Raw genomic sequence first — 27,715 nt, forward strand, 5'->3', positions numbered from 1 at the left:
GAACGTTACATGAAATTTCTGAATTGCCTGCCGACAGCGGTTTATCCAGAATCCCAAGCACGAAGGGCGTTGCAAAAAATTTAGGGGGAGGGGGGTGTCATTAGTACAGTTACATCATAACAGCTCAACGTATCATTACCGACATGTCATTACAGCAGAAATAGCAAGAACCCTCCTGTAGGGGGTGCACAGGCGAAAAAGTTAGGGTGTGTGTCGCCAAACGTTTGGAGTGTGTGTGTTGGGGGTGTTGGGGTCTGGATAAATCACAGCCTACCACGTAAACAATCAGGAAGACGTACATTCTACATAAATAAACTTGTTGCTGCTTTATACTTATTACGGCCAATTAGGTGCTTGCCCAAAAACACACGTTATGCCAATATAATATTTCCTATAGCTTGGCGAGGTGCCAGTGTTTCGAAACTTAGACCATCGGTGGATATTCCTTGCTTGATGGTCGTGGTCCGTACAGTTACGTTACTTGTATCGTGGAAGCAGGTATAAGTACACTTACGAGTGTCGTGATGATGTAGTTGTGATACTCTGAGAAGATTCCTACGACTTGAGCCTGTAGAAGATAAAGCGCGCAAAGAGAACAAGATAATAGTAAGTTTTAGTATATCGAACGCTGCCGCCCTTGAGTACGTAAGGGAGAGCGTGGTGGTTCTGCGCAATGCGCAAAGCTTTGTTTATGTCTGGCGTGTGCGCAGAACCACCAACGCTATTTCTTGCGTACGCAAAGGCGATAGCGTACGATGTACTAAAACTGACTAATTACATAATCCAACACTCGTCACACTACGCACGTTTACCTTCCCGTTACCTTGAGAGTAATAAGAAAGGGACTGGATTCATCCGTTGCGTCTCCTCCTCAAGAAGCGCGGCAAAGCGGGGCAGGCTCTTATTGGTCTATTCAAAAGATCTCCCGCGATGATTGGACAAATCGTTTGAGGCGGCCAATGAGAAGTCGCTCCGCATTGCCGCATTTCATTACGCGTGGAGTAAGTTTTGAACTTTTGTGCCACTTTAAGTTTCTATGAAGCACTTCAGATGAGCGAGGTATGCGGAAATTCGAAGAAGAGAGCCCATACCGTGTACTCAGTACTCACACGGGCGACATTTCAAAGAATACTCCAGCGGAAGATGGGGAAAACGTCATAGCTTTCTGCCGTCACGTGAGCGCGAGTGCTCAACGTCATGTCTTTTCGTGCACTAGGGAATATGCTGCGGCTCAGCCACAACGTATTCCGTAGCAGACGACAGGATCAATGGTGTCGTCTGCTATGTGCGAAGTATACGGCACCTCGATATTCCTGCACCGTGTGACTGCTCAACGTGAGACGCGGTGGAACTTCCACCCGGTGATCCCTTTTTCGCTTTTTCTTCCACTAGAATATTCCGTGAGGATGTCGCTCGTGTGAATACACAGATAAAAGCTCTGTTCTAAACCATTATATTTTTGAAAAGTGTTCTGGAGCTGGAACATGCTGGATAAAGGGTCCCGCCTCATAAAATGGCGGTATATGTACTTACATATCTGAGGATATCTGTAAGCCTCGAAGCGGCGACATCGAGCACGATGTTGCTCTCCCCGTGCTTGGCGATATCACGTAGAAGGGGCCGGTGATCGGCTCCCGGGGGAAGGAGACGAAGTCTTACCGAAGGATGGTAGCTCCGCCCTCCAGCGCTGCTTCGAAGGTGAAGCACTTCTTTTAGTCGAAATAAGGCTGCCGAAAAAGAAAAAAAGGAAAACGAGGAAAGTTCTTCTGCATTTCAGAAGCGAACTTCACAAGAGTATATAGGGTGAACTGACGTTAACCACAACAGCTTCCGGGTGAATACGTTGTGATGAAATGATTTATTTCGTCGCCTAACCGTTTAAAAGCTGGATACTGACACATAAAAGCACGATCTTCACAGTCCTTCGTGCTTTTGCCCGTCGATTTACTTTCTCTTCCGTCATGCCACAAAAGTGACATGAGGATCCGGTTCGGCTTGTACATCTCCTCGCAGCGCTAATCGTTGCAAATGTAACAAATCTAAGAGGAAATGTCCCTCACGCAGTTCCGTATTCATCCTTGACATCTTCTACTTAAGGAGTGCATTAGAATTGACACAACGGGAAATGGGACCACAAGGAAGCCCATCACGGGTGCATCAAAAAGCCGCCGCACGACGCGTTTTCTTTTCTTTGTCAGCGAACAGCAAAAAGAAGAGCGGTCCAACGAAACTTGCGCGGAAGACAAGCTTGTTCTCGTTACCATGTGTTCGACGAGCGACATCCTCCAGAATATTCCAGCGGAAGATGCGCAAGAGGTCATGACTTTCTGAAGCCACGTGAGCGCGAGCGATCAGCGTCATGTCTTCTCTTTTAACCGTGAGTACTACCCTGCTGTCAAGCCACACGATATCCCGTAGCAGACGACAGGGCCGATGGTGCCGTCTGCTATGTGCGCAGTACGCCACTCCCGATATTCCGGCATCAAGCGAATGCCCAACGTAAGACACGGCAGACCTTTCGCCCCATGAGCAGTTTTTTGCCTGTTCTTCCATTAAAATATACCGTGTGTATGTCGCTCGTGTGCATATATATACACTTTGTTACACACATTGTCCTTGCAGTGCCTGGTCGCACTAACCGTATAGGTTGGTTTCGGCGCAATATCACCGGGCTCGGCCATGACGCCCCCACACTGCTGTAATGGCGACCGGGTGACGTCAGGCAACATAGCTCCTCTCGAGGAAACTGCCGTATTGGTTGGAGCGCATATCACTGGGCGCGGGCATGACGCCCCCACAATGCTGTAATGGCGATCGAGTGACGTCAAGCAAGATGGCTACTCTCCAGGAAACTGCCGTATACGTGGACTGCGCATTGCTCGGTTTGCACGACCCCAACACTTTCCACGCAAGTATGAGTGCACGCGCTTCCGGTGGAGTATGGTTGTCGTCTGCTATCTCGGCACGACGAACCGCTTGCGGAGGCAGTAGCGGAGAACCAGAGAAACGAAAATAAACGCTCCTTTCAGCAGATGGCTAGAAGGGAACACCAAATTGGGAAACCCAACGCCGTTCATCATAGCTAAAAATTGCAATTGCAAGGTCCCGTCCTATCTAGGCCCAGCAGCCGCGAAAGCAGAGCGGACGATATATATCCACCAGGACGTGACGTTGATCTGTTGTCCACCAATTGGAAGGAACTTCTGCAACTAGAAAGTGGCTGCACTCCTCTCCTATTAGGAGAGCGCTCTATGCGCGGTCCACGCAGTCTAGAGGTCGGTGTGTTTGGTAACATTACAATTAAGACATTCCAGGTGTTGTGTCTTTTGATCATCGTTCTCCATAAATAGGCGTGTGCACTGGAACATGTACTTTAGCCGCGTTGTGCCATATTTGTCCGCTGGAAGGAAGCGATCTAGCAGATTGCAGAAAGTGCAACATTAAAGAAGGTAATGCGCAAATCCGGCAAAAACAGCACTGTGACATGTATATGACATAGATTTGGACGTTGGCTGCGATGCGCTCATGGCAAGCACGAGAAGGAGTGCACTAAGTTCCCACTGGCTGTTTGCGATTTGAGTAGCTACACTTACTAGCTCCACAACAGTATAATGGCGTAACGTTCTTACCATCTGGGTGTTCGTAGATAATGGTAAAGTGGGTCCAACGCTGTGCAGCGATGAGATCCTTCAAGGCTAGGCCAAGCTCGCCGGCCGTGGGTACTGGCGAAAAAGAGAAGTCATCCCATTGGAGTACATTCTGTTCCCAGTTGAAATGCACCAAGTGATGACGACTGCTGGCCGTGTGCACCAGTGATGCTGTCGCCGGGTGCTTAGGTCCAAATACCGCAACCACACCTTGCTGTAAGACTGTGCACACTGCGGGAATAGAAAGTAAGCACACTGTACCTCCCCCACAAAACCCGCCGCGTATTTTGAAAAAGCCTTTAAAATGCATAGTTGAGATACTTAGAATTATTGGTGGGCATTTGACAAAATGAAGCCAGCGTGAAACGGAAGCCGCAGGGGGAATCGCTAAAGAGCCTCAACGTATAATGTACGTAGCCTTATTAAAAATGGCGTTTACAGCAAATAAAGGGTCCCAACTTATCTTCTAATGCAGAAGGTATATAGACATACCAATATCGTTTTGACCAGCGGAAAGCACGGAGGGTACCAGGCATTACGGAAATACGTATGACGCAGCATTTACGGCGGTATACCCTACACTCCCCCACTCCAGTTTCCTGTACCCTGTGTGACGTGACAGGTGGTCTCGCGCCGGCCGTCGGCTGTGATTTAGGGCACGCGTTTGGTAACTTCTACGTGCGACATGGATGGCGAGATGGCGAGTCATCAGCTTCCTCGATTTCTTTGTAAAGTACTCGCTACCGGTACAAGAGAACCTACAGAAAAGCGCACTCGAAGAATACCGGTGAGGTGGAGCCCAGTGTTGCTAGACCGCTCTTCCGTGAGCGCGAAATCGCTCCGAGGAAAACATGCATTTTCTAATTATCTGTGCCACCTGGAGATGAGAAATTGTGTCCACCGAAACATCATACGGTATGGATTGATGTCACAGTGTTACTTCAACACGGACTGCGCCTGCGTGTTACGTCCGCTGACAGCGAATCATTGCAACGGAAGATCCTTAATGACGGAACGAAGGTACACGTAAGACACTGTAGGCAGCCGTAAACGCAGTAATGTGCATCAGCCTTTAGTGTGACAAGAACTGAGAGATCGTGACAACAAGATAGTAGACAAACGATATAATTCAGGTTCTAGCGTCACCCTCTTGGACTTTTCCTTCCTGGTAATGGACGCGCAGCTTCCAAGACCTCTCGAAGAAAAGCGAATGTGAACTCCCCAATAATCCAAAGGGAAATCGGCGTTTGTTTTTTCACCGGCGTGCTTCATTACTGCTGGAAGACATTTTATTGGCGCGACTTTCCTTTTATTTCAGAGCCATTATTGAACTGTCTCTATATTTCGCTAACGATAATGACGATAGGCGCCTAATGAATGACAACCTATACAAAGCTCGTTCCCGCATCATCATCATCATTTCTTTATGTGTGTGTATGTGTGTGCGTCGTTCCCTAGCGATATGACCGTTTTTGCTGCGGCATATTTAAGTGACACGTGTGCAGACATAAAACTTGCAGCGCTACATTAAGGTATTCGATTAAGATGTACGCGTAATGACAGACCGCGCGGGAAGTGCCCTGTTCAGAAGGACGAACACTTAGAAGCTGCGGGGCGCCTATTGGTGCTGTGCGGGAGGAACACCGGTGTTTCATCACTGTCAACCACAGTGCGAGCCGTTCCGTAGCGTAGAGAGAGAGAGAGAGAGAGAGAGAGGGAGAGAGAGAGTGGGACTTCGGAGCAATGGGAAAAGAAACGTAAAGCTACACTAACGTGTTCCCGTACTTTTTATCCCGCGTGAACAGCGGCAACCGATTTGATGCGTTTTTGATTATGTCTGCCATTAGTCGGGCGAAGGGGTCGTTACTGAAAAGTAATTATTACGTCGGCACCCGAATGTCGAACGAGAGCAATTCTGAAGGAACACGTGTTGAATAAATGTCACCTGCTCCACCTGACGCAGAAAATTAAATCTATACTTAGAATCAGTGCAGGAAATGATGCGCAGGAATGGCTCAATCGGTGAGTAGAAGTTATACTTGGGTTTCCATACGTAATGTAATTCTGTTAACGTCTGGTTCTGTAACCAGATAAAATCAAGAACCAGCTTCCCTCTTTGTACTTCTAATTGCCTATACCTCTTACTGAACCTAGTGTACAGACGCCCTGAATAGATTAGTATATGGTGAGCTTATAGTTCCGTGTGTGTGTGTGGGGGGGGGAGGGAGGATATGTTGATTTAAAAAAAAAACAGAGAGGAAAGGTCAGCCAGACAGAGGTCGGTTTCTGTGGGCTTCATGCCATACCAAGGGATTGGATGTAGTATCATTATTCACGCATCACTCCCATAATTTATCTCATACTCTTACTAACCCATGTGCCCTGAGGTGGTGAACCACAAATCTGCGGCACAATTTCCTAGCTAACTTTTTTTTTCTTTTTGTGCAAAATCCCACGAGCACTTGACCCGCCAGCCGCGGCGGCAAGAAACGCGGGCGTGAGCTGTAAGTACTCCCCAAGGCTGTCCCTGATGAGTTTTTATGTGCCCCGAAGGTTTGTTTTGCCCGTTGATCGCGTTATTGGCATACGTAACGAAACCAGGATGTGACCTGGGCGACTCATTATACATTGACTAAGGTAGAAAAACGGGGTAGAATCGGTAAATCATACTTAAAAAATAACGCAGCAATACAGTACAGTTACAGACAGCAGTATAAGTCAGCAGATGTAGTGGAAGGCAGTATAGTCGTCTCCTGCTATTTGCATCTTGCTACCAACCAGACACATTTGTGTGGAAATGTTCACGCTCGGTTTCCAATGTCGTTTTCCAATGTAATGTTCTCCAATGAATATCAACATGTGAGTACGCTGTTGTTGGTGTGGTTTGGTTTGGTCTGTGTATTGCTCCGTTATTTGCGTTATTTTTAAGTATCATTATACATTTTCGGTTTCTTTTTTAAATGTCTTACCCCCGTCCAACCTGCTACTCATGCTGATGGCTCCCGACCAGCACCCGCAGGAAAGTGCGGGTTATCTGCGTATCTTGGGATGCACCTCTGAAAGTGCTCCCCTCATCACCATCCCCTCATCCCTTCCCAATGTGCAATAGGGCAGTGTACCGTCACAGTGGCGGTGAATCGCCCACCTCATCATCATCCAATGTGTGTGTGTATATGTGTGTGTGTGTTGGGATACGTGGACAAGGACTGACATAGACGTCTCTCGTCCGTTTGTGTCTCTCCCTCTGTATATCTCCCCAGTACTCAGGGAAGTGTTTCTATAACAACCAGCCCCACACGACCTTGCTTGCATTTTGTTTCTACGCTATACTACTTACTGTACCGCATGATAACGATACGTTTCGGCGTGAATTCTTCAAGCATCAATTCAGCTATCACCGGTAACACCTCATTACGAACTAAAAAACGTCCCCACACCGTTTACTTAACCGAAATTCTCGAAATGTTTTCCTTCCTCTCCATCCTCTCTTCCTCCACATTTTTCTTTCTGCCGAGGGAAGTTTGAAAAGGTCATTATTCCTCGCAAAAGACGAAATGTGCGATGGCCGTCCACCTTGGAATTCGATTAACGGAGTGGGGGTTTCAAACCCCTTTTTTTCTGAGCACCCTATAAGCCACGCGCTTCACGAGCCTCGAAAAAGTTCCCCGGCATAAATCATTCTGATCTTTTCCCGTATTATTGGGCATTATCGATAAGGGCCGGGCATTCCTGCCTCGCGAGCCTTGAGCGTTATGTTATTTGCTATGTTTTGAGCGGTCCATGTGAGCCACAGCTGTCGGTGTCGACTGCAGTGCCCCTGGACGGCTCGCGAACTCACTTCGACGGTGGCTGTACTCTATGATTAACAGTACTGTACAGAAAGGGTCGTTTCAATATCACAGTCGACACCGAATGGTGGGCTATACGAATCTATAATTTTCGAAAAGCACGTAAATTACGGTTCAGCATCTTTTTTTTTTTTTTACTTTTGGAAACTGATACTATAGGCAGCGGTGAGCAGATTGACCTATCCGCGACCGCACTCGCAACAGCCCTACACTCTTAAAAATGAGGGGTGGGGGGTGGGGGGTAATGGCAGGATCGGCTCGCCGTTGTTGGCCACACAGAAGTGGGCATCGTCACGACTATAGCCAAAAAAAAAAAAAAAAGAATAGAAGACGGAAGAAAGAAGGACGGACGGGTGGAGGAACTCTTAGAAATGAACTTCACGGGTATAGCACGCTCCTAGCCAACCATCATCTCGAATGATATCGTTATCTGCCTCGATTTGTTGAAAACGTGAGGCGTACGCCTTTTTTTGTGACAATTATGCTGTTCATAATTGTCACAAAAAAGGCGTACGCCTTCCGTTTTCAGTAAATCAGGGGACGTAACGGCATCACCGAAGATGATAGTTGGCTAGGAGCGTGCTATGAGGTGAAGTTCATTTCTAAGAGTGTATATCGGTGTATCCACACAACTGCGGTCATTACATTTGTAGGAAATAATCTGTGTGGCTAAAATGTTATGTTCCAAGCATTTTACTTTTCAGCGTACAGACTTGGGAACGTTCTTTTAATGCATGTCATTCTTGCAAGCTGGAAACTGTTCTATGCCCGTTATAGCTATTTCGACGCACAAACACCAGTATGCGAACGACAAACATCTTCATAAACTGACGAGCAAAGGAGACGTAAAAAAATTCAAGAAAAGGGGGAGACGAGTAGAGAACTAATGTGCAAAAGCAACAACACAAAAACAACCTGACCCATTCGTGTGTCCTGAATGAAACCGAGGCATTTTCCCCAACAGAAAAGGATATCATGACGCACACTGAAAGCAAACAAGACGACCCACAGAGTCTACGAATCGAGGGACACAGTATGAAGCAGATGTCAGAAAGTGAAAGCAGACAACAGCGAAGGAAGGAATAAAAGGAACTTTATGTGCGGCAACAACAAAGAATAAAAAAAAAAAAAAAAACAGGAGAGTTGCGCAGTATATAGTCACGGTATGCGAATTGTAAAAGAAAGAGAGAAGTTTTCATTTGCGTTCAGAATAGAAGATGTTGACGAAGTCCCAGCTGGCAGTATCGCAACCTCGCATTCTTAAGAGGGGAAGCGATGGGTGACTTGTTTCTGCTATGCACGAGGTTGGTTTCGGGATAAAATGCTCCTGGGAGTCGGCGTATAGAAAGTGGGGGGGATGAAAGGTACGAATGTGGGGTTCGAGTGAGTGCGAGGTGATTCGATAGAACTTTCTCGCTTCTTTTTCCTTTTCTCTTTTTCCTGTTGAATGTTGAAGCGCGTTCGAGTAGGCGTGAGCTGCATAACTTGACGGGGGTCTATTATGCCTTTCGGTATGGAAGAGGTGTTGTTCCGTGTTCCTAAACTCTCCCTGCAGTTTGTCGTCTCGTCGTTGCAGTATGTGATTGAAATCGCGGCCAGTGCATTAAGGCGTGCAGAGCTTCGTTCTCTCGCGCTCGTGTTTTCTTTATTTTTCCTTCTGTGCAGAGAATGTGCCACGCACGACGATGCATATTAGACGAGCGTGAGTCTATTCTCCAACGGTTCGCGTCTCACTTCAGTGTCATGCAAACATAGGCATAAAATAAGTAGAGCTTCTCCTATTCATAATAACAATGTATTTAGCAGAGCTGCGATGTTCGGCGTCAACAGGGCGGAACTGGTGGATGATAAAGGTTCTACCATGCACCATGCGTGTTTATCATAAACTTTATAGTCTCTCTAAATCAGCTAGACTCTCGCCCTCTCACTATGAGAATATCGCTTCGTCCGTGATCATATCCATCCCGCTAACACTCTTCCCTAAAAGCACTACTAAACTTTCCGGACAACGCAGGACTCCGGTCCTGACTATGAGGCTCATCAACCAAAAAGCTGAAGATAGTTAAAAATTGGACCAATTGGTTCCTGATTAAAACGAATAAAATCCTCAGATTTTGAGCAACAGCATGTTTTACAGTTTTTGATATGCTCGAATCGAACTGCATTAATGGCTTTTCGCACCTCTGTTTATACTCCCAGCAAAACGTGCTGTTGTGACACGTTATTTCTACATCAAGGAACTGAATAGCACTTTCAACCGATTCCTCAACAGTGAACTGTAAACGCTTTCCGTATTTTGTAATGCGTTTCTGGATCTTACGAAGAATCCGGAATTCTAATGTTAATTTGGTATCCGCTTGGAGATGCCATCCAAGACCAAAACACCAAAAAAATTTCCCGAAAATCGTTAGTGTTTTTTTTTTTTTTCATAAAACATCAAAAACTCAAAAACGTCGAATTCGAAACCAACTGTCACTTCCGGTTGAAACGGCCCTTTCCTGGTTCCCCTCTTCCGGTGACGTAACTGGCATTGCCGGCGAGATTCGCAATCACTCAGCTGACAGCGTCGCCAAGCGGGTAGTAATCCGATACTGGCGAAGCACGAATGCAGACCTTTCTAGCGACTGTTCGGCAGCAGATTGCCAGTCGGAAGACCGTATTTTGTGATGGACAGCCTGCCTTCATAACCGACTCCAGTGACGTCGGTCCGCACATTGTTGCCTGAATTCCGCGCAACCGGCTGCAAAACTGGATTAAATATTCATTTTTTAGTGTTTCAAACTGTTTCAAAACGAAATATTGCGGTTACATGTATTTCAGGTACTCACTATTCCGATCGCACCTTCAGTTCAACTGCGTTTTTTGTTCGGACACCACCTTTAAAGCAAAATAAAAAATAAAAAAATCGCCAACATACCTGAACGACACCTATCAGTGCCGTGTTCGTGTCGTTTCGTCCTTCGTCTTGTTTGTTTCCCTTGCACTGAGGGTTTTATTCGTTTTAATCATCAACCAAGTTACCGCGGGCATATGAAGTACAGAGTATCGCATCTGCCGATGAAACACCCCAACCATCATCACAAAAATAAAGTGGTTGCCTTTATCATAACCGTGGAAGGCACTTAGCTATCCAACCGGAGAAAGAAGTGTATGAGATGAATAATTGGTACATGTACATACACTCTAAGAAAAAAGGGTGTGAAAAGGTGGTAACTTCTATAGTTACCACCTAGCTCAACATAGCGTCTGATCAAGGGTGTAAAAGGGTGGTAAAATAAATTATGATCTATCCAAATTGCTACAAAAAGGCGTACGCCCCACTCGCTCACCGAATTAGAAGCGATAACCCTATTATTCGAATGTAGCAGGTAGAACTTTGCAACCTTTTAGGCACAACATATGCGACAACTATTACCTCCCAAGAGGTGTAACTGCTCCACCCTTTTTTCTGAGAGTGTATATGTGTGGGAGTCGTACCACGAATTGAACTCGACGCAATTAAACACACATTCACGAAAGAGCAGCCTGCTTTTTTGTAACCTGGCTGTTCTTGCTGACCAGTTAAAGTAAGCTTAGTAACCTGGACCAGATACGTTTGCGTGAGATGTGGCGCCCTCTCGAATGTCGTCTGCTACTGGATCATGCAAGTGGTCCAATGGACCATACACATCATGGTCCAACACACATCAAATGGTCCAAAGGACCATTTGATGTGTCCAAAGGATGTGTCCAAAATGGTCCAAAGGACCATTTGTATGAGAATGCACAGCGCATATGCGGCTCTCGTTCTGGCTGAAAACAGCCGGAACCATTACTACGCCCGCTACTATGCAATATACGTATACTATTTTCCCGTTCCTGGAGTTCTTCCGTCAATGAGTGAGGCTACGCTTCCCGAGTTTCGGCACCAAAAATGTAGGGAAAGGACCCAGGAACGATAACGAACCGCAGTATGGCTGCACTACACTTATGGTAACCTAGAATGTCCTTCTAACCCGCCATGCTACTACACTCAACAAGCGCAAGAATCTTCTTCCTTCCTCTTCTTCAAAACAGTGGTGCGCAGCTTATTGGTCTGGCATGGAATAGCGGGGCGGGCTCCAGGGCCATGTTGCATGCATCAAACGAACACTCGAACAGAGAGAAGCAGCAGAAACGGGGCTCGAAACCCAAGATGGGTACACAAAAAGTGAACACACGTAGTACGCTGGAACGAAGGACACGAAAACGAAACCGTGGCGCCTCCTCACGTGCATTTTTTTTTCAGCCAGTAGCAGACGATATTCGAGAGGGCGCCACATGTCACGCAAATGGTCCAGCTTACTTTAGCTGGTCAGCACCAACAGCCAGGTTACAAAAAAGCAGGCTACTCTTTCTTGAATGTGCGTTTAATTGCGTCGAGCGCATGCTCGTATCTTTCCGTAAAGTGTTGAGCACTAACTGAGTACTCAAGTAAGTATCAATTACCCATGGGGATGATCTTCCGTTTCTAAAGCTATTTTTAAAAGAAGCGATTTAGAAACCCGAGGAAAAAGAGTCACATACAGCAAAACGATCGGCACCCATTATTTATCGGAACTGTACCGACAGACTGAAAAGAACATTCGACGGCGTATTCGAATCTTTACTGTTAGTTACGTGCGTGTTATTGTCTGCGCTGAACTTATGAACTATCTAATGTAATCGAATCTGGACCCAATTTAGATCGGCGGAGACTGTTATAGGGTACTCCACCGTTAAGCTGGCCATGAGAACAGTTTCTTGTTGTTCAGTTGTGGACACAGGGCGATGGAGACTGTACGCGACAGCCTTAACAAGAATATGATTTAGCGCACTGTTTGAAAGCGTCCGCTGTATAGGGATCATTTGTCGAAGATGGCAGAAGGAGAGACGGCAGAGAGAGAGAGAGACAACATGCGAGACAAATGGATCTTTTCTTCGGCAGCAGCCGGTTATGTATACTGGGATGCGAGAAAGCACGTTTTGTGCTCGGTTGCTGCCGGATCTTTTGAAATCCTACGTCCCAGGAGATCGATAACCAAGAATAATGCTCGAATGATGCATTTGTCCAAAGCGTTTCACCGATCCACTTTAAAGCCCACAGCGGTGCACAGACGAATCATACGATCATACTTAAATAAAAGGACACGAGAGACATCCTCAGGAATATTCTAGTTGAGAAAAAGTAAAAAAAAAAAAAGTAAAAACTGCAGAGGCAGGAGTTCCGTCGGCGTGTTATATTGGAGCATTCGCCTATTCGCACTGTAACGGGATGCCGGGGTGGAGTACTGAGCACTTAGCAGAATACCGTCTGAGTCTTTCCCTGTCGTCTGCTACAGGATATCTTGTGAGTGCGTCGCAGAATATTTACCCGATTATAGCAGCGCCAGTGCCACCTTAATATACACAGAAGGCTTCATGCTTAATGCCTCCTCACCCTCCTTCGCACGTAGACAGGCAAAGCGTGGTTCTCATTCCTTTTGTGAGTATGTCGTTTCTGAAACAAGTTTGACGGTGTTTGTGACCGTTATTGCGACAGCCTTGTCTGTGTTGTGACCGTTGGGTGGAAACTGTTTCTGAAACAATTTCGGCGGGGTTTTGTGTCTGTTTTGATGGGAGGTTGTTTTCCCCTCAGGGTCTTTATTTCCTGTTTGTTTGTTGTTTCCTCTCGTCCTTTTCTTTTTGCTACTGCTTCCTCGTCCCCCTTCATAATTTTTCGCTATATTTTTGTTTTGTGTTGTGTCGAGTGTATACGTACACCCGTAGTGCCTTTAAGTGAGTACGTTCCAGTGCCATGGAGTAGCTGTGGCCTCCATGCATGTGGAGCCAATTTTCTCATTTTTTTTCTTCATTTTTATAATCAATCATCGTTTCACAACCGTCGCTTTTTTGTGTTTTATCACATCACCATCACCGTCGCTTTTTCTCTGAATTTCGGATATTAATTCTGTTGTAGAAAAATAAATGACAAAAATCCTCTGGATCCTCGGAACATAATAAACTCCTGAAAGCATCCTTCCGAATATTCAAAAAGGAAAAAAAAAAAAAAAAAAAAACTCCCTCAACACCGCTGCACCAGCTCGCTCGTCTTTTACTCTTCCGTTCAACTGTAACTATAGAACTCTGAGAATGAGAGAGACTCGAGGATACACTGAAAAAGAAATGCGTATGGTTCTGATTGTGGTACTGTTGGGCTCGAAGTTAGCACCCGCATGTTATCACCGCTGATATCGCTCTCACTGCCGGTTATCCGATGAAGCACTGCGCAGTCGCTCATACAGAAATGAAAAAATAAACAAATAAATAAAGCATAAATAAAATAAAGCAAATAAAGCGCGATCGCATCCAAGATCTCGTTCCAGAGGTCACTGGTACACATCTGGTTATCAGGGCGCAGGCCTTTAAACGAGCTCAGAAAGCGTTTCAATCACTAACCAACCCACCGACCAACTGCCAGCTTTTCAAGCCAATCCGTTAACCTGCCTATTAAAGAGCACCGCACGAAGTGATTCATTCAAGAGGTGTATAAATATAGCAGAATTTGATTTTAAAAATCGCGATCGTGCGCAACGGTGGCAATGCTCGGAACGAGCCGACCAGCTAGCCGCTCGCGTCATTTTGACGTCACTACGGTACCACCCGCTGGTTGGTTTACAGAAACATTCTCTGTTATTTTTCACTCGGAACGACGCCGTAAGCCGCAGCGCTGGAAGAAGTGTTTCTGATCCAAAATCCCAAGACATCCAATGTCCCAGCAGCTCCAACACTATACGCACCGCTGAAGCGTTTTTAGAACGCCACTCTACGGACCTTTTTCCCGCTTTCGGATGTGTCTAAAATAACCCCACACGGCACTTCCACCGCGGCTGCTGAATCTACTAACGCTTTTGTGTTCTGTCCAGTGTGGCGTGCAGGAGAATTGAAGCCGAAAGTCAGTATCCAGGGAAGTTTTCCAATCGTCGCCAAATTAGGTAGCCTGTGGTATCGTTGGAAGTACGCATCCACCACACATTCCTCATTCCACACTTTATTCTCTTTCCTGCCCCATGACGATGAGGCTGTCCCAAAACTCACGTGCACAGTATATATCACATCCAGGAAGCCAAGTCAGCACGACCTGATAAATAATTGCATTACAAGTTGATACGGCGCATAGGCGCAAGAAACGATTGTTAATGATTATCAACATATTATTGTTGATGACCATTAATGTGTTGACCGTCATTCAACGTATCAATAACGATGACGCGCAAGACAGCGCACACTCGCGCGACACCACCACTTGGGGACTTTACGCCATGCGGAGCCAAATCACTTTTTGGAACTAGTGCTTGCCCTGCCTTCCCTGGTGTCTCTGTGGAACCGCAGTTGTCCATGAGTAAGTGACTCCTGGCCTGCGTGATGGATGGAAAAAATTGGAGACGCGGGTCGCGCCAGGCTGCTCCGTGACGTTTGGTACGTGTGTTAGCACTGAGTGTCGAGCACTGATACGGTCGCTTAAGCCCGTATGTCCTTGAGGTAGCTCGTCAGGGCACACAGCACGGGTTGTCGGTGCTGCTCGGGCCAACTCCCCAGTACCTCCTCGACGTTGAAGGGTCGATGACTCCTGGAATTATGCTATAGGCACTACTGAGTCTACTAGTGAACTCCAAAACAGGGGTGACTGATGGGCAAACGAGCCGAGGCGTGCTCTATACCTAGGGACAGACTGAACACCTAGTGCCTCCAAGAGCCTAAGGGGCACTATTTACCTACTATAGTCAGTGACAACATAAGTCATACACTTGACCCCGCTCCCACACAAGAATTGCTCCGCGCGCGCGAATGTAATGCGGCGCGGCCAAGTGGGGACTAGAGGAGAGAGAGAGCCGGCACTACATCGCGAAGCGGGGACGTCGTGCGAAGGCTGGTAGCCAATCGCAGAAGCCTTCCACGGATGAGTGGGCGGTCCCAGTTGTAGGACTTAAGTTGTCACTGTAATCACTGATGAAATGCAGTTGCTGGGCTATCTGGCATAAAAGGTGAACAAGTTTGTCTAACTTTACGATATTGTGGAAGCATGTAGAGTTCTTTGGTACATAAGCCAACTAGATTTCACTGCAGATTCAACTATACATTCTTGTGTGCTGGTATTGGTAAACACGATTGTTCCACGTCAAAGCGTACCTTAGCTGAACTGTACATAGACCTCTTTGTTCGAATTGTAGCACGTCTTTAGTTGTGTGTCTTGTGCGCGTGTGATGTTTAATGCGGAGTAACAAGCATGGATCCAACCTGTCTCATTCCCAACGACCAATTTGTTAGCCTCCTTTCGACTATAGGATTGTACCTCGATAATAAAGCGCAGCAAAGTAGTACCCGTAAAACGCATTCCGGCTACTATCTCTCACAAGGCCTTATATACACGAATCACCTGCAGGAATCTCGCTTTGTCGCCGAATACAAACAGTCGGCCACCCCCGCACAATTTCCCATTACATGACAGATGACGAACAAAATGCAGTTTGGCGCTTTCACACCGTGCTGAAAGGGCAGCATAATAGTCTATCATCCGGGAGTCCCGTCACGTTCTTGGCTCGGGCTGCCAGGAGAAAGGAGACCCGCCGCGCGCGCAGTCATGCTCTTGTCGTCGCCCGCGTTCCAATTCTCGCACCACAAAGACGGCTCAGATGGAATGGAAATATTCATGGCGTGTCACGAGCTCCGCAACTATAAACGCGTTATAATGACAGGCCAACCAGCGTCTCTCGCGGAAGAAGAAGAAGAAGAAAAAAAAAATGAATATCTGAGCGAGACATCGATCGCGTTACCCAGCGAGACCGACAAGTAGATCAACCGTTCACGTGGAGGCCTGGGCGAAGAAAACAATTCCCACACTGTGGAGCAGAGATGCATTTAGCGCCTGGAAATTATTGATGACGACGCTGCGTGCTCGCGACAAGGAACTGCTGGAAGCGCATGCATACATCACGTATACATATGCGCTATTACCAGTAAAGATGCTGTACACGTGTTCGCGCTCCGTTACATAACTGTTCGCTCCCGGGTCTGGAATTACTATTCGCCCGGATATTTTCTCTAAAAGGGCCGACTCTAAAGTTACTCGAAAATGGGTTCTCTGAGAGTTGGCACCAACGACTAATGGGAAAATAAGGGAGGCCTCATCATGTACATGCGACTCGTCTATAAGGTTGTCGGTTAAATGGGCACTAAAGGGGCATCGGCATCGTGTCCTCAAGACTGTTGCGACATCTGCAAAGTGCCCCAGGACACATTACGCGCGCTTATACAGTGTCCAGGACAAGAAGACGCAAGGGAAAGACCTGACCAAGACTGATGGCACAACTGAGGGCCACCGGAGCGCCAAGGCCTATAAGAGTGCGAGGTGGTTGCTTTTCTGGATCCCTTGTGCCGGCCTGGCTCACGGAACAAGCATAAGGTTCGCGTACCTTTTTTAGCTGAACGGAAAGCGTCTGTCGGCGACAGCTGCTCGACGACGAGCTCGAGGTGGATGGGGACCTCGTCCATTTGGAGACCGCTGGTGTTGAAGTTAAGGTTGTCCACGTACTGCACGAACGCCGCCTCGTCTTCACTCTCACTAGAGTCGAAAAAGGCACCTGAAACACAGATGTAACAAATGTACGCCCCCTGAAAACAAAACAGAAAGAAAGAGAACTCATTTTGCGTATCGCTTTCCTATCGTTTTCTTCAGACACGCAGATACACAGAGTCACATACGAAGTTGGCCCCAGACGCGAGCGACACCACCGCCAGAACCAGAATTATTTCGTGCCCCCACAATGTAGTTTCTACTCTGTCATCTTGTCATTCTGAGTGAGAAACAGAATTTGAGCTGGCGGCATGCGCAGGAGTGCTATCCTTTATCTCAGTCTGAAGAAGCCGGGACGTGACATATATAGCAGCGGTCTCGAAACCTCGCTTCATTCGTCAAACTATCCACCAGGACCCACCATGCAAAATACTTTCCCCATGCGTACTGTCACCGCGCAATCAAATTTACAAAAACGAAAAGGAGAAAAAAAAAAAACATTCAGTAAAGCAGCCTCGGCGAGCCGGCACGATCTCCGCGCGTGACGTCGACAGCACGACTCGCATGACAGGAGTTGCCAGGGGGCTCCCCACGTCACGAGTTACCGGTCTCTTCTAGCCTCGTTGACATACACGCTCTTTGAAAGAGTGGATCATCTTTGAAAAGTATGGCGGTACACTCTTAAACCCGTACCTTTTATTGTAACTTTTAGAAACATGTAACTTCTGTATAGACGTAGATTTCGAGATTTCTTATAGGTTACACCACTGTAACGTATATTTAGAGGTTAAAAGCGACCAAGGTCATGTCTTTACAACACGAATAGAAGTTACATCTCGGAAAAAACAAAAACAGCTTGTTGTAACTTATAAATGTACCCTCTACTCCGACACTGTAACTTCTAAGCGAAATCTCCAAAGATAATCTCTTTGTTAGTTTCTTATCGTTTGTTTTCATTTTGTTTTTCAGCATAATGCCGCGTTTCAGCCTCCCATTCGAGACTTCAGTTGCGAATCTACGCTGTTATTTTTTATCTGTTTCAGCGTCACCTATACGTCAACTACATGTTATCAATGCTGTATGAACGCAGATTATAAGTTCGCAGTCTGAAATACTGATAGTATGTTTCTTTCTAAAGGGTGGAAAACAATTGTCAATGCCGCAACCACCAAGATTTCCGATTTCGCTGCGTAGCCGAGCCTGGTCTAGGTCTATCCACACTGAGAGCGGTTTCCTTGAAACGCTTAACGCTCGTCGTCCGTCCGTTAACAACTGTAATCTGTTTTAATCAGTGGTTTTCCTCGCGTTTATCATAGTGTCGTCAGGAACAACGGAAAAGCTAGATGTCGCTAGCAAACAAGTATATTTTCGGTGTTCTCAGTGGAAAGTGTAGTGAGTGCGAAGATTGCAAAGAACCTAACCGAAAACGAACGTCACCACCGCAGCCCTAATTCACACACTTCATACACTGGGTAAGTGTACATTTTGTGCTAGGTATGTGCGTTATTTTAATAGCAAGAGCTCTTAGCGCAGGTTTGTTGTGATTATGGCAAGCGTTTTGCGGTCCTGCATATGAACGCCACTTACGCTTGCTACTTTTCTGCTCTTACTTGGTCGCCAAGTCAATACACCGGCGTGCATTTTGCGAGCTGCGGATATATGCATCGAGATATATAATTCGCAGCTTCCTACTTGTTGTATTCTTACGATATTCTAAGACTCAATCGCGGAGTGAACGCCTTCCCGCATTTATGCTGCTTTGTACCTTGTGCTTTGTACGGATTTGAATGGTTCCGTAAATGTTACTCTCATTGCCCAAACTTTTGTTCCCAGGATCCCACATGCAGGTTCACATACCGTCACCAGCGCAATGCAGTACCTCACAAACTCGTCCCAGAGCGCCTCCAACGCTGATAACGCAGTAATGTAGTCTCTCATGCGTTACTGTACACTCATATTCCTCAAGGTTGTGTGCGTTTTATGTAATACTGTATTGCCATTTGCGCTCGCTTCTGCAACGCGAATGTGGAATAAATTTTTTTCTGCTGCAGTTCTCCATTTCGTTGGGTGTGTTCAGCTTAGCAAACATAGCTCAGTTGTTTTGACTCGCTAGCTTCCTCGCACTTTTATGCATTGCTTCTCACTTAGAAGATAGTTCTTTTTTCCACATACATGACAAAGCGACCATGGTTTCTCCTCACACCAGAATCGCACTTGTGCACAATGTGTCACCTCTCGACAGACTTCTGTTTTTGTAATATACATATGTTCAAGATCTCCTTTTCTCCTGGTTCATTTTGGTACATTGGTGTGTTCTGTAAATGTCTGTCCATATCCCACGCACAGGGTGTTTGTTTTTATTCGCATCACACCAGCGCTCATTTGACAGGTGGGTTATGTTAATTTTCGCAAATTAACCCATCCGTAGTTACAAACATTTCCGACATTTCCTGACGCATGTGTTTGTAACTACGGATCGACTAATTAGCAAAGATTCACATAACCCGCCTGCCAAATGAGCGCTACTCTGTTGCGAATAAAAATGAACATCCTGTATAAAAAGCCGCACGTTGGCGTAACCTTTACGGGCAGGTGCTGGATTGAAGGCCGTAACCTCTAATTAGTGGGTTTCCTTGTAACTTTTATAAAAGGGGTCACTCAGAGGGTACCTGGTAGCTTCTGAAATAGAGGGTAAAATATTGCGATTTTTTACCCTCTACTAAAGGGTACGGAGTTAAGAGTGTACAGAGGCCTGCATGGTGCGAGCGCTGCAGCGTAACCTACAGGCGTCGTTCTTATGCAGGAGCTCATTTTATTTCTTGCAGTCACGCCGCGGCCAACAACGAAACAGTTACGAGGGGCTACCTCACTGCTCCTTCTAGACACTGAAGTTTCTAATGTTCTAGGTCCACATTGATTTCATAACGAATGTCCCACATCCCAGTTCGTGCTGCATTTAGGGTTCCGGTTAACGGTGTCCCAGAAATTTAGTGCGAAAAATCGGTGGTTATTTCGCTCACCACGAATAGGCCGTTCTGGTTTTCCTTTAAACGTGAAGGCACTCGATGAAGCTCGGCGAGATACGAAACTGGCACTTTCTGTGCATGCACTGAACGCAACATTTCACATGTTCTTTTTATTTTCATCTTTTTTTACGTTATAGTACCGAGTGCTCAGACCTGAGCTTGTTGTAAATTGTCAGGCGCATGTAAGAGATTCAATAGACATCGCACGACGCTTCTTACGTTGCGGCAATGTTAAGTTCGAACATGCTCGCTCCTACATTGATACGGACATTGCAAGCAAGTTGAGAACTGCAGCAGAAAGCTCCGGCCAGTTTTATCGCAAGAGCCGTCCAAAAACCGAAACAAAAAAGTAGCTTTGTAGGAGTTTTGTTGCTCAAACGTCACCATGCCAGCACTGGACAGCTGTTTCGGCATACTTGGCCGGTTGTCCAGTGTCAGCTGTCCAGGGCTGGCATGGCGACGCTTGAGCAACAAACACATACACTACGTGCAGCCAAAGAGCTCTGGCTACTTTTGTTTTCTGTGTATAGCTTTGTAGGAGTTACCTTTATCATCAGATACTTTGATACGACAAGTGCTCATCCCGGTGATTATTAGCGTATAATTATTTTCACCGACTACGTAAAACATTTCCGGTAAATATAGGAAACACTAGGCATAGGACAATCACCGGCCTCTATGTTCTGTGTACCGCCGTCAGCATCCGATTTCAGATTAGCACCATTTGTCACCGCTATGTGCGCTGAGTATACCTTCACAACCACTGGAGCATACCATCATCGTGTCAACCAGACGGAGCTCGACATCACGACAAATCTCTGCGAGAAGAATCGCACCCTCTCCCCGCTTCGCTGAATAAGCCCGAAATGCTGTCGTACTGGCGGGAATTCGCGACTTGTGGAAAACCGGTCTGCGCGTGCGCAGCACTGGTATACTCTCGGCACCATCGCGAATTCGTCACCGTGTCTCGTTTTGGTTGAAAAATAAGCTTCATCAATTTGTGAGGAGTGTTTACTTGTTCACGCTAATTTGCGTGACACAGCATGCCAGTAAACTGTGTAGTGCACGGTTGTAGTACGTATTGTAGAGGGGGCACGAAGGAAAACGTTGCGACAGTGCACAAAACTGCTCCATGAGGAAGTTTGTAGGGCTGTTGCGAATTTTCGGATACGCAAGTGAATAATCGCGTATTCGATTCGAAATTCCGAATCGAACGGTCGAATTTCGAATCGAAGCGATGTCTCTTCCAAACCGAATATGCCGTCGTGCCTCATTAATATGGACACGGTTGTCCTCAAGAAAGAGCGTCCATAAAGCGAGTCGTCCATATTATCGACCGACATGTTAGAAAATGAAGAAGCTTATTGAGGAAAGAAAGCAGTAGTCGGGGTTTGCTTACATGCATAACGATATGCAGCTCAAAGTACACAAAATTTCGGCAACATGAAGTGCATATGCACCGTTAAAACAGATAATGATAAAAGGTAGTCGCACCTGTTAAAAGATAGGCGCCTCCTCTGGTTTTCAACAAGTCAGGATACACAGCGATATAATTTTGAATGATGGACGGCTAGGAGCGTGTCATATGGTGAAGCTCTGTTTGAACAGTGTGGTGCTGGTCGTCATTGCCCTCAAGAAGTTTAATGCGTCGCGAGTAACGGCAGCAGTGATGGAAGGCTTGGCACTGATCAAGTCACCAACGGGGCAACTTGAACACACACACACACACACACACACACACACACACAGATACATTGGATGGTGATGCGATGGGCGATTCACCGCCACTGAGGCGGTAAACTGCCCTATTTCGCGTTGGGGGAGGATGAAGGGATGATGATGGGGCTTTCAAAGAGCCGTCGCCAGACCGGTGGAGCACAAGTACTCCGCCAGAAGACGAAGGCCCTGCGTCTGGTGGGCAGCGTTCGACCACGGACCGAGGATCTTCGCTAGGTTGAACGGCCGCTTGTCAATGCGTTGCATAGAGAGTTCCATTAGGGCAACTTGAACAATTTCAACACTCGTCGCCTGATTGCGGCTTTCCCGTGGCTGCCACAGTGGCTTCCTCGCAGAGTTCATTCTGCGATTCTGTTGCTTCGGCTTCTCGTAAACACACCTCGGGTCTCGCAAGCGGAAGGTCTTCCCAGGGGTCACCGTCGTGGTCAAAAGTCTCAGGCTATACAATCCCAACGTGGCGCTAGCAGTCGTAGTGGTTACTGTGTTCACTGTATCGAACTTTTTTTTAAAGTTCCGTGTTAGCGCCGCGAAGCAACTGTGGCTATGAGCGGCGTACAGACGTGAACAGATGGAGAGAGGACAACAGGAAGAAGTGGGGGACAGGCGGGTTAGTATGCGTCCTGGGCCGACTTCAGGGGAAACTGTGCCGACATTCGTCTGGAAAGTATTGTGAAAACCCAGGGAAAACCTCAGACAGAACAGCCGGTGGATTCGAACCCGTGTCACCTTCCAGTCTCGACGTGGAAGGCGATCATCCTAACCACTATGCCACGGGAGCAGGTGTATCGAAAGTGGGGGCTGTATGTATGTTTGGGGCTCTGGTCTCCCTTCAAATCCGCGTACGCGGTGTAGGGAGGTATAAAGGGGAGCAGGGGAGAAGGGACTCTTGATAACGCGGTCCGCCCCCGGGTGGACCGTGTCTTCGATTACGGCCGAAAGGTCGCATGGAAAGATTTTTTCTGAATCTTTCTTTTCCGCACACAAAAGTGATGCCGCACCAACGCACCTCAGTAGTAGGCTATGGTGGCTGGAATCACGACGAAATTGCAGCTACAGAAAAAAAGAAAAAAAAAGAACGCCATTCATCTTGAGATACCCGTGCACCCAGTGCAATTTAATTGCCAGTTCATTAGATTAATTAATAACTATCTCATTGTTGCGGCTCGAACATCCTAGGATCCCGTTCACAAGCCCCCTATCCTCCTTCCCTCTTTTCTTTTGTTTTTTTTTAAAGAACTGGGTAGCTTTAAATAATGAGTGGCTCCAAATTCTGGTACCTCACATTTCCCCGAAAAAGTTTTTCAGCAATGAGTCATCTAGTAGTACACGCTGCATGGCCGTAAAACGCCTACAGAAAGGGCATCTACGCTGCTCTCATATCTTCTTTTATAAAAAATCTGTGCCGAACAAGAATAAACATCCTGTGCACACACAATGTACACATTTGTGAACGCTTGCACATTCTGCACAGTTCTGGACGTCGTTTTCGTGTCGGTTTAAATAATGAATTGTAACGGCAGGTGTTGCTGCTTGTGCACCGATATAACGAGAACGCAATAATCCATGAAGCAGTAAACACACACGTTTGAAGTCAGGTTCTGTGCAGAATGGGCAATTCCAATGCGTTAGAACGGGGGGAAAAGTGCTCAGTTCACAGACATGGCATGCCTCTCAAATACATTACAAGTATGACATATAAGGAATATAAAGGGGTGCGATATGTGGAGTGTAGTACGGTGCGAACGTCTAAGACATACTTCCACTTCAACAGAAAGAGTAGGGCCGGTTGGTACAACTCCATTTTTTAGCGACGAGAAATAGGGACACTCGGTTAGACACACCGTCTTTCCTTTTCTCTGTCTAACCGAGTGTCCCTATTTCTCGTCGCTAAAAAATTGATACTTCCACTTGTCGCACTGAAGGCAAAGCACGCGACGCATCCTGAAGGAAAATAAAATATCTACGTAAATTGTATATTGTCTCATAGCTGTATGCCTCGCCTGTACGACACGAATGACTAAAAGGAATAGCAACACAAACATTGACCAGAGAAATTTTCTTGAGTGGAAAGACGAGAATTAACGGAAGAGGATGGAAAAATCGATGAGACAGAAGCCAGGCTTAGCCTTGAAGAAGGCCGCTTGGCGATTGAGTTACAGAAAGTGGCCAAAGTGGATTTGGAACAGGCTGAAGCCATTTGTGGCTGCCACACACCGGTTACCTAACACCCTGAGTTCAGCAATGGCTATGGACTATGGATGACTATGGACTATGCGTGGTTGAGCCAGCCTCGGTAGCTCAGTCGGTTACAGGTTCTATCCCGGCCGAGGACGGTAGCAATGTGTGAGTGAGAGAGAGCAAAGATTGAGTACACTTTAAGAGACTTCGGCTCAATATCGAATCGTGTGAAAGCGCTCGCATTTTATGAATGATGATAATTTAAGTATGCATGCGATATAGTCACACATTTGCATAATACGACTTACGTTACAGGAACAGCACACATTAGCTAATCAGGCCCAGGGCTTCCCGAAACGACAAGCACATCTAGTTACCGCCGACGCTAAATAGACCTTTGCCGGAGAAACGTCACCGTGACGTGATCATGACGTTGGTAGACATAGCAAAACTGAAACAGCACGGGCTGAGAACACCCCCGTTTCACAAAGTCGTATTCCTTCACGAAGGTCATGGGTCACGCTAAACACGTCGCTTTGGCGTTTTTATTCGCGTTCCCAGTCCACTTCGACGAAAGTCAATGTCGTATGCGGGATATGGTTTGTTATTACAACTTAGTTTCCACTGGCTTTGTATGGAGACACCACGTACACTCCGAGAGAAACTCGTGCCCTTCAGGCTTCTGAAGATGGGAGAGCCCGGTAGCCATCTTTAGAAAGGGCTACCAAAAAGATCTACCGGTAGAATATGGAGCAGAAGAAGGCCGTACAACTAATAATATATAAGGAATCACATAAAAATCTTACAATATGAAAAGCTATATTTAAACGTGGCTATCTCGTATAAAAATGCTACATTTAAACACATGTTCTACGTGCAGCCAAAGAGCGTGGGCTACTTTTCTTCTCTAAATACTTGACTGGCTTTGCACTGGGCTTTCAGTGGTGAGTCTCTCCCCCTTGACGGGAGGACACCACGTTCCACGTGACCTTCTGACGCCACCCACTCAAATGTTGCCCACCTGCGCACTGCTGATGATGGCCCAATAGGGCCAAAACAGCTGTCCAGTGCTGGTGTGGCGACGTTTATGGCCTGTAAACATATATTTAAAGGTGGCTTTCTTGCGACTTATTGATTTTTTGCTGTAGTAGTTCCAGCCTACCAAGTTGGCGGCGCTGTTTCACCACCTGACATCACTTGTTTGTAAACAGGGAAAAGTCTATTGCTATAGCTTGCAACACTCTTGTTCGTAGGAAACTGAAATTTGCTTCAATTATTTGGAACCCTTCGCTGAATACCCAATTGATCAACTAGAAGCTACACAAAACAAAGCAATCCTTTTTATTCGCAACAAATGCGACCCCGAAAGTACGAATGAATTCAAACATATAAATTAAATTCCACCCATAGAAATTCCACTCTTAGAAAACCGGAGAAAGATTCGGAGACCTACTGCACATGTATAAACTTTTTCAGGGTTTGTTCATATATTCAAACCGATCATCATTCCTCGAGCCGTGTTGATCATGTTTCTAAACAACTTTTATCGTTCGCCCATACGTGGAGGTAGTAATGCGTGACTGGAATTCTCTTCCACAGATTGTGCGGCGTTGGGAACATGTTCTGGATTTTTCTAGAGCTTGTGAAAGCTTGTATTTATTGCTCTTTTTGTGTGTTCTGAAATTCCTCTGCAGTGCTGTTGGCATTTAAGTTATGTGTATACTCATACGAAAGAGAGCGTTGGCCAAGAAAGAGCTACACAGATACACTTCTTGGACGACCTAGATGCGAACAACGATGGCGTGATCAAAAACCTCATAAATGAAAAGCAACTAAGTGGCAATGAGTGAGGATAAACACATCCCAAAAGCGGAAGAATGACACTGAAGAAGATTATCTTCCTATAGGTCGGGATAAACAGAAAAGAACGTCTTATGGTAGAAAAACCTTATAGGCACTTTGCAGAAGATACTGCGCTCGGAGATGGTGTTTCTTCTTCTTTCTGTTTCTTCTTCGAAGAGGTTCCAGTAATCCCAAGTCCACGTTTTGTTGCCACTCAAGACTTTTGTCATCATCATTAGCGCCATAGACTTCGGTGGTCACCCTCGCGTGAGTCGTCGTATATTGCACGCAGATCAGAGGTCAGCCTCCGTACTTTTCTTTCGAGCACATTGGGTAATATTATGGAACCCCCTTTGCTATCGATCTATACCATCAGGCTTTCGCGGGAAATGTTTCACGGGGAATCAAGGTTGTCCACTCTACTTTCCAGAAGTGGATGGATGGATGGAAAATATGCAGATGGCATTTCAACGAATGTGGTTCCGGCAACTCCATAAGCGCTCAGCGACTGTCTGGGATTGAAAGGAAAATGAAGCAAAAAAAAAAAAGAATTGCGAAGGAATAAAAGAAAAAGGAAGGTGCGGTTTGGGCTCTGTTGTGCCGAAGGGCCCCGTTCTCCTTTGCCATCAACAACAGCGCTACATGCAGGCCTCGCAACGTATCCAAACCGTTGACACTTAAAGTATCGTACAAAAGTGCGATAGTATCGTACATGATCTGTCATTGGGTAGAAATTGAAGCCCATACAGCTATACATCCCAGTGTAGTTGAAGTCCAGGGCGAAAGGTAAGGATGGAATTGCTTTTGATGCGTGGTTTGCAGGAATTGTCGTGATCGCAGGAAAAGTTAATTATAAGGTCCTGACACACTAGCTATGAGGACCCCTTCACTTTTATTACACGAGACAAAAGGTTATTTGTGTTATAGTGAACTGGCTTTAGTAGAAGCATATGAGGTCTCCTGCTGCTCTACGCGAAGGACAGTTGTGATTTATGGCGATGCCATTATGAGGTCTCCCACCCTTTGCGCAGTCGCTCGTCATGACAAGGCTCAGCCAACCTTATTATCAGCATCAGATACTCCTCAAGAACCGTCAAGACCCTCTATCTCGGGCTTTATGATTTGCGGTCGTCGTCGCATTGTTCTTTTCTTTTTTTTAGTCTCGTCGCGAAGTAAGTGCTCTCATGAAACGTCTGTCGTTATGTTTCTGTCTGTGAAAAGAACAACTGTCTGCTCACGCACGAGACAAAACGCCTGAGCCTTGTATGAGAGGGACCTAGCAAGAGTATTCGCCTTGAATTCATATTCTGCAAGGTTCCATTTACGAGTTTGTAACGACAAACTTCTAACGTGGGAACAATAACAATATTGACTGCGTGACATTTTCGAGAAATGACAAGAAGGACTCTCGCTTTTCTCCACCGGGCGTGTCAGACTTCTTTTCCCCGCTTAGAGCGGGCCTAGCAGGAGAAAACAAAAGTAGAAAGTGAAAATGGAGTTCCTTACTTCCTCCACGCTCGGGTCGGCGGGCGTTTGCTTTTAGCGTAACGCCTCAGTAATGCGAACGTGTAGGCGGTATTCCCACTTCCGGGATCGGACCTACTCCCGGCACGTCATGATTTAAGTAAACGAGCGAATTCCTAATACCGCGGGCTTCCGCTTCATCCACCGAGCCTGTGACCTCCCTACATTGACTTTGTTCAGAAGAAACTTTATTAACCGAAACAGCTACATATAAAGCATGCGAGATATATCCCCCACCAAGCCATCGTCATTTGTCAGCATTTGCGTGTGTGATCTCCTTCCTCGGTGAATGGCCTACCCGACATTCCCAAGGTGCGGGATGAAGCTCAAAACTCGCTTCCTTCGTAGAATTGTTGCGTGCTC

At 46.4% G+C, this 27,715-nt stretch overlaps 1 protein-coding gene across 1 annotated transcript in view; it reads right to left on the reverse strand.

Moving 5' to 3' along the window:
• The window catches only part of LOC135400973 (glutamate receptor ionotropic, kainate 2-like), a 163,797-nt gene that overhangs the window by 64,224 nt on the left and 71,858 nt on the right, over positions 1-27,715 (reverse strand). Inside the window, exons 2-5 of the mRNA XM_064633031.1 lie at positions 16,945-17,112; positions 3,630-3,878; positions 1,534-1,727; positions 515-568 (exon numbers count right to left, since the gene is read on the reverse strand). Of these exons, the coding sequence (XP_064489101.1) occupies positions 515-568; positions 1,534-1,727; positions 3,630-3,878; positions 16,945-17,112 (665 nt within the window). The remainder of the gene's footprint in view (positions 1-514; positions 569-1,533; positions 1,728-3,629; positions 3,879-16,944; positions 17,113-27,715) is intronic.

The sequence above is a fragment of the Ornithodoros turicata genome, chromosome 7 (genome assembly GCF_037126465.1).
Source record: "Ornithodoros turicata isolate Travis chromosome 7, ASM3712646v1, whole genome shotgun sequence".
NCBI classification, from domain to species: Eukaryota; Metazoa; Arthropoda; class Arachnida; order Ixodida; family Argasidae; genus Ornithodoros; species Ornithodoros turicata.